Raw genomic sequence first — 8,283 nt, 5'->3', positions numbered from 1 at the left:
ACATTTTAGAGTGTGTATATTTCTGGCTCTTTTTTATGTGTGAGTGCTCTGCAAAGAGTGCAGAATTATTAATCTATGATATTACCTGTCCTGGGAGATCCTGGTAATTTGTATTTTCCAACATGATGCTCTAGGTTAGCCCACTGCAATGCCACGAGGCCGTAAGAAAGATACAAGACAACACAGGAGCATTTGTCATATTCACTTTAATATAATTTCAGACAAAACCTATATTTTTTTAGACAACACAGAATTACATGACATCAGTTGAGTACTGTCTCAAGAAATGGACCCATTTTAAATAGCATAAAAGTAACGCTACATTTTATACTTGATAAAATCAAAGCAGACATTCTGACATGTAAAGGCTTCAGATGCTTTGCTAAGGATTCAAAAATTGGACATTGTAGGAAGTGGTTTCTGTTGTACACCTACACACAGATGCACAAACACACATATAGTATATATGCTGTAATTGTGAACACACAGACACACAAACCTATTTTTGTTAACTGTGTAGAGGGTCTGTGGAGGAGGAAGTGGTCATCAGAGGTAACAAAGGGATCTGCAGGGTTAACAAGTGAATTAACTTTCAGCCTGTCTGCTTTTACTGTCAATGCTCAGATAGAAACTGTCAGTCAATGAAGCTGGTTTAACACAGGTAGAGATTACCTGACATTTAAAATAGAACATCCTATAATTTAAATGAAATAGTTCTCACTGCACACCCCATTTTAACTGTTCACGAGTGTTGAACATTTTGCTGGGATGCATCTCTGCGGTGAGACATTGTCTTTCAGAATGTACTTCCCCAACACACCCACTGCAGATAGGACAAAGAGTGCAATACAATGTCAGGATGTAAGTAGCAGCAGAGATATGCCATGTTTTTCGACAGCAGGGGAATCTTAGGATCAGAGCAAAAGTCAAACAGGGGTAAAACCGATGAACCAAATGTACTGTCTTTGACATGTGATGTGACATGCACTGTCTGACTACAATGTAATTGAAACTCATATCTATAAGAGAATTAAAAAAAAAGAAAAAAAAGATTACAATACAAAACAAATCTTATGTATTTGATAAGTGCCTTGATTCAGACTTGTCCCAGTTAGGAAAATGGTTTAAAGTAAGAATAATCATACAACTTAGAAAAAAAAACATGGTAAAAAAAAACTACATATAGAAAATACATACGCGTTTACCTCATCATATTGCACAAATACTCAAGTGGCAATTTCAACTGGCCTTCTTGTTCTCCATCTCTACACAAGGAAAATTGGGCATTAAATGATAGGAACATACGCACGCACTGAGTTAGAGATGGGGGGGGGGGGGCAGGTAATAAGCTACATAGCTCACATACAATGAGAAGAAATTTTACAAATGCAGTCATTTTAGAAAACAGTAAATATTTTTTTTAGATTAGGGTTTGAAAGTGAATAAATTATTTTAACCAAATCAGAAGGTGATTAACTATTAGGAGTGTAAATATATATGCATGTAAAAGTAAATCAGTGTGTCAAATGTAAATTACGAAACATTTTAACAACACAATTGTGTTGATTGTGCCAAAGCTATGTACTGTGGATACAAATTGCTTACTTATATCACAAGATGTGTGATGGGAATATTTTTAAAGAGGTAACAGAGTGGCAATAAAAATATAAAATACATTTACATTTGTACATTGAAACAAATATTGGGTTCACGGATCAACCGTCACTCTACAGTTGTAGCCCTCATGAGTCCCCATTGTGGATCTATGCAGCTTCTGTCTAGCATTAGCACTGCAGTGGCTGATGCAGCCCATCAAATGTTGAAAGTAGAAGTTAATAATTTGAATTTGAACGTATCGCTCTCTCAAATGACAGTTTCCATATCATTAGGCATGTCATGTCACAGCTGAAAATAAAGCTAGCTTTGAATACTGAAAGCAGTCTTCAAGGGGTTAAAGCACAACTGTTTGACTGATGTATTGTTGCAAACATTACATATAAAAAGGGGTCTTGTATTGTTGTTACTATGGATTATAATTCAGTATAAAGTCAAAAACGGCTGTATTCAGAGCTGGTGCCTTACAGTATATGGGAAGTTTAAGTTTAAAAGTGAGAGAAAGGTGGTGTTTCTTGCCCATTTGTTTTAAAACCCCAAAAACATTTAAAACAACACAATTAAAAACATTTAATTGTGGAGTATTTTAGCCTATTGTTTGTACCTAAAGTTCCACCCACAAGGAATAAAGGTCTCTAGGAGTTTGGTCACATTGATCCATAACAACTATTAAAGTTGATTTCCAGTCTGTGCAGTCTGAGTACAACTGTAGTAGCTGGCTATATTTGTAATGAAAATACTATTATATAATATAATAAGTAAGCAGGTTGGACACTTAATACTTAATTCTTAATCTTCAACCATAGTAAGAGTAATGGTTTATGCACCGTAATCATTTGCAGTCTACTGGGTGATGATTAAACCTGCCTGAAAAAATATATTTAGGTAAAGGTCTTTTTGCATGTCTGTTTAAGGATGTTGCCACATACATGACATTTATGAAAAATTGTAGTTACAATAAATTGTCAGGCAAAGCTGGTGGACTGAGAATGGACATTTTGCAAAGGAAAAGTACTGGAATTCCACTTCCAGACAGACTATTTTAGGGAAACTCCACCCTGTGGGCGTAGCTGTATAATTGGCGCTGAAGTTCATTTATTAGTCTGAGGTCTGAAAACTGATGCAGAGTTTTGGTACTATCTACTCATTATGGGCACATAACTCAGCTCTGGATACAGCCATGTATCTCTTTATGATGTACTTACTGTACATTACAAGAGAAAATAAAAGTCCTTTTTATAATGGTTTATAATTTATTGCTACCGTTGGGCCATAAAAATGATTTAGGGTTAGTTTTGTTGAGTAATTGGGGAAATCATTAATATTTCTCCAATAAACACAGAAAGAAAATTAACTTGGCTTTCATATGAAGGCCCTGATACAGCTATTGGATAGCATGAAAATGGCACCATGACTTTGTGCTGTGAGTTAAAATTGCCCAGAGGGTCAACTACAAGATTTACCCAAAGCAACACACAAAACTAAAAAATAGAAAAATGCAGAAAATAAGGTCAATTCACCAGGGAAATCTAGTGTTAAGTTTAAACTTAGCTTCAGACTTCTAGGTAATAGGAGGTAGCTGTTAACTATTGACCTCGAACTCCAATTAAGACAAATACCCCTTGCAGTGAGCATTTAATTGACTGGTTTGAGATCCTACCATGTTCAGTCCCCGAGACATTGTTGATAACTTTTTGGACTGACCTAGCCAAAAGACCTTCATATTTTTGTAGCTTAGATGTGACTGCAAAACAGCTTTTCATCTGTTTTTCAAAGTTGGTCTTCTAACTGGTTTGTCTCCTGTCTAACTTGTATTGTGCTTCCATCACACAAGCACAATTCATTGAAAGGAATGCAGTGAATTTCCTGTTAGCTCTTGGGGGATATGGTTTGTTTTTCCTGTTGCTGGGAGCCAATTTTTCCTTTCTTTTTTTTTCTTTTGCCCTCTTTAACTTCCTGTCTATGAGCTTGACTTTACAGAGAGGCTGCAGAGGTGAGCGTGAGAGGACATTGATTAGACTTCTGTCATCCGTCTCCATCACCCCGCCCCCCACAATCCACCATTACACCAACTCCCAAATCACATCCATTTTAGGCCTAGTAAGTCGTGGGTTGTGCTTTTTTAGGAGAATTTAGAAGGTAAGGAAGAAATAATTTTTAAGTATTAATAAAGAAAGTAAAAGCACAAAACCCGTATAGGTGACTTTGAAGGGAGACGGTGGCTCTGCAAGTGGTGGAGATTACCATAATCTCATGCCATGCTGCTGGTCGGTGTGCTTTGGGTGCTTCCAATGCTTGCGTTGGCGCTGCTATTCTCAGAGGGGGAAGGGATGGTAGAAACAGGTTGTCGTTTTGCTCCTGAGCAGGGGCATCCTGAAAAAAGACAAGAGAAAATCCAATAAGAACCTGATGTAAAAGAAAGTAAAGAACAAATATTAAAAAAAGAAAAGCTCCTTACCAGGAAGATTTGCTGCAGTTGAGCTAATGTCCAGTGCAGTTGGGTACCCTGAAATAAGTAGAATGAGACCATTTCAAATCCAGATATACCAAAATATCAACTCTTCTCTATATTCAACCAAAAACAATATATATATTGTTAGAAATACATTTACCTGTTTTAATTTTGATAAACCACAGGGCTCCAATAAGTAATACTCCAATCAGGAACCCTCCAAATGCAATGCCCAGAACACCGGTTAGGCCAAAAACAAAGCATGGTGGGGCTGAAACAGATACAAGAAAAAAAATGTTTGCAAGCTGCAGTTAAACAACAGCAATCAACTACAAGTCATAACTCTTAGTTACTGTTTATGCCAACACAGTATGAAAATGTATTTTGGGAGACTTGAAATGGTCTTGATAAACAGTCGGTGGTCAATCCCAGTGAACATATGATATCGGATATCGTTTTGTATTATTGTCACAGTGATTATTTTAATGTGATTATGAGAGTTGTTGATGCCACAGAGTGGGAGATATTATATTGATTGATTTCAAATCTAGATATTTATCACATAAAATGTATTGCTTGGGAAGAGCAAAAAGTTCAAGGATTTCAGCGACCTTATCAGACAGGCTGATTTCTCCAGAGAACCATAGCTAAACAAGAAGTACCACTTGCCAGCACCAGAATCTCTTGCAGTGTAACAGAACACCCACACAGTACTTGTTCCGGTGTGTCTAGTGAATATATGTTTTTAGGCAACAAAATCTTGGACTCAAGAAGTAGGAGTTATGCTGTAGGTTTACTTTAATGGAAATGTACCTTGCAAGTGTCTCTATAAGTTTATTTTCATCCTAGCACGAGCTGAAACCAACAGCTGCCTTAATTTAAAGTTCCGAAACAGTGATGCAAAATACATGCAATTTGTTGATCTATTTTCCCCCTCCTAGTTACCATGGCAATAAAAGTAAAGGCTCAGGCGGTAAATATAACATCAACATCATTACCTTTCCTGCTGGAATTAAATAGAAAAGTGCATTGTACTCAGCAGTTATTGATCTTTGCTTCTCATATTCTTAAAACCTTAAAAAAAACAATTCTTTAAACTTCCTCTAAGATATGTTTGAAAACATTTTTGACACAGAAATCAGTTTGAGGGTTTGGAATGGTAAAATTGTGATCTGACCTACAGTAACCTAGCCAGTGCATGCATGCTATGTGTTGCATATCAAGAAGAAAAAAAATGTACCAACACATCCTTCTCCCCAATCTTCTACTACCTGTAGAGATCCTCCCACAAGTTTCTAGAACATTTGGAAGAAACTAATCATCACCTTTGCACGAGTTTCTCTCACCTGCCCCTGCTGCCTCCTGCCTCCTGGTGGAGTGCGCTAGGCTAAGTAGCTTAGTAGTACTAGTACTACTCTATACAAGGCCTCAAACAATTCAGCTTCCCATTCCTGAAGTACATTACAGAAAGGACATGAAGGACAGACGACAGCGAGCTTGTTTTGAAGAAACTTGCCACCCCTCTGTTCATCATGTGTATTTGAATGTGTGTCTAATAATGTACAGTGCAGTCTGTAGTAAGCCTAGATGATCTTAATGCCGATGTGAGAACATACAATAATTTAACTGATCTGCATGGACATTATGAAAGTACAGAGCCCAATGTTGTACATGTGACTCCACAAGGTTTCATTTATTAATTTGTTTAATTAAAATGATTACTATTTAACACTGATATTTGAATACACAATAACAAATATCAAAATTAACTGAATTAAATATGACCCACTGAACAGTACCATCTTGTGGGCAATTGGGCCAACTACATGCCAGACAGCCAACCCAGTTTGTTGATCTGTCAGCAAGGAACATTCCCTGACCCCGAATGAGCCAGAAACATCACAGCAACTCGAGCAGGCTTTCTCTTGAGACTTTTTTTCTGTAATCAGTTGCTGTGTTAGTTTTTACAAGTGAGGCTTTGACAGCAAAGCTGAATAAACAAGAGCAGGAAGCAGAAGCTCGAGTGCAGGTGGAGAGGAGGAGGCAGACAGCAGGCCTGTGCTGCGACTCCCTGGAGCCCTCTGTATGAAAACTACCAAACAGGAATGATTGCTGAATGGAGCACTCAGTCCTGCCCAGTGAGGTCTCGCAACAGAATACAGTCTGCTGATATAACCCTTGCATCTCTGACACTGGCTAATGAATAGAACCATATAAACAGACCTACCAAACCAACATATTCCTTTATAAACTGGCACTATTCCTGTATTTCAGGTCCCAGACTTAAGAAAAAAAGCAGTTTCAATTGTGTTAGTTAAAGCAAATCAGCAAAGTGGAGGACAAACAGGACACAGGAAAGCATGGATGAGTAGTTTAGTCTGCTGCAATAGCACCTTATGCTGAAACACTGACATACCAACCTTAATCGTTCTCCTGTAGAAGGAAATGGAGGATAAAAGGAAGCTTAAGGACTAAACAAATCCATCACCACTTCTACAAAAGTTGTCTGATTAATGCCAGGTGATTTCCTATTTAATCAACATCTACTTCCTTCTGTCTTTTTGACATTTTATTATTGTTACCTATAATTATTTTATTTCCCTAGAAGTTAATCATCTGTCTGGAGACAATCCTTTATTTAAAGAAAGACATCTTTCCTTGTTTGAGTCAACAGTGTTGAATGGTCCGACAATAGCACCAGGCTCAGTGGCCGTGTTTGGACAGAAACACAGTCAGACCCCCCTTGGAAACACAAAAGGACTTCACCCCCCTCCCCTGAGGGCCATTACTTCTGATTGTGTCCACAAGGTCAGCCTGCAGAGCTTCCTAAAGGACGAAGCCCAGCCCCGCAACCCCTCACTGGCTTCACTGCATTTCCTGAGTTCACTGCTATGACAACCGCCTGCACAGCACTTGTTGTTCACTCAAAGTAACAATTGGAATGAAAATTATAGCAAAAAGCACCAATTCACTGGCCGAGAACCAGACTAGCAATTAAGCCCAGAGGGCAAAAAAAAGGTAATTTAAAAGTTTTAGGTTTTCTTCTGAGAGTTTAGGAATTGTATTGTTAGAAAACTAAATATAAAACATTCATCTTTGGCTATGTCAAGAAATACATATTTTCAGGAAAACGTTTACCCACCATTTGGTGTGGATCATTAGCTATGTTTCCATCCACACGTTTTATCCAAATTAAGTGATATCGAATAAAAAATGCCTTATGGAAACAGTGACATTCGATGGAATTTTATGAATATTGACACAAAGGAGATACGTTCGGTTTTATCGGACTTTTATCTTAAGCAATACACGGCTTATGCAATAAATGCTGATGGAAACGTTATTTGCCTGAATGAATAACGAATTGCTATTATGTTTTAGGTAATTTTATGGTTGCAACCCGCCACAAAACGAAGAAGAAGAAGTTTTAGTTCATTTCCGTGCGGTATTTCCACTTTGTTTTCACACATGGCGGGTGTCAACAAAGACAGGTGTAAGTGGACGGACGAGGAGACAAGAGACTTTCTGAATTTAATTTCTCAGGAACTCGAAGGAAATGGCCAACAAAGGTTACGACAAGCTGTGGGACGTCCTCCGGAGTAAATAAGTAAAAAAACAGCGAGACATGTCTCAAAAAAAGAGAGTTGTTTCGCAGCGGTGCCGGAGGGACAATAAAAGGAAAGTTGCATCTGCATCATCATAGCAATGTGTTGATAGCGTCTTAGTTTTATTATAGCTTGATATGTCGCTATCAGCTAGCATTACAACTTGTGCAACTGATCATTTATAGGTAGGGTAGATGGAACAACCCAATTTATCCATTAAAACTTTGTTCGCAAATGTTTGCTTGAATATTGTGCGATTCAGTGCGAAAATAAATGGAAACACCTTAAAATGTCTAAAATCAATTTCATAAACCAATTTGATCACAAAACAACATTTAACGTGTTTGATGCATTTTCATTTATGTGAAAGCTATTTGTTTGTTTGTTATGCAAACTGAAAAAAGGATCACTTATGGTGTTGCACATGTTTCTTACAGTCTTTATTAACTTTCTTATTCCACTGAACTTCCCATTTACTGAATATATTACATAACATTTATATTAGAATATGTATACCAAAAAATTACTACAGAAATAAAAATACATATAAAACAATCTCTATGATGTACAAATTATTCTACCATGTCATATTCAACTGCTTTGTAAAAAAAA

General features: G+C 37.3%; 1 protein-coding gene across 3 annotated transcripts in view; it reads right to left on the bottom strand.

Annotated features, from left to right (window-relative positions):
- Window positions 1-2,853: 2,853 nt before the first annotated feature.
- The window catches only part of eng (endoglin), a 41,679-nt gene continuing 36,249 nt past the window's right edge, over window positions 2,854-8,283 (bottom strand). For all 3 annotated transcript variants that reach the window (XM_032539956.1, XM_032539959.1, XM_032539958.1), the window contains exons 12-14: window positions 4,227-4,337; window positions 4,073-4,120; window positions 2,854-3,987 (exon numbers count right to left, since the gene is read on the bottom strand). In XM_032539956.1, coding sequence (XP_032395847.1) covers window positions 3,866-3,987; window positions 4,073-4,120; window positions 4,227-4,337 — 281 coding nt within the window. In that variant the 3' untranslated portion in view covers window positions 2,854-3,865. The remainder of the gene's footprint in view (window positions 3,988-4,072; window positions 4,121-4,226; window positions 4,338-8,283) is intronic.

This window comes from Etheostoma spectabile, chromosome 16 (assembly GCF_008692095.1).
Source record: "Etheostoma spectabile isolate EspeVRDwgs_2016 chromosome 16, UIUC_Espe_1.0, whole genome shotgun sequence".
Lineage (NCBI taxonomy): Eukaryota > Metazoa > Chordata > Actinopteri > Perciformes > Percidae > Etheostoma > Etheostoma spectabile.
This window is presented reverse-complemented; position numbering and strand designations above follow the sequence as displayed.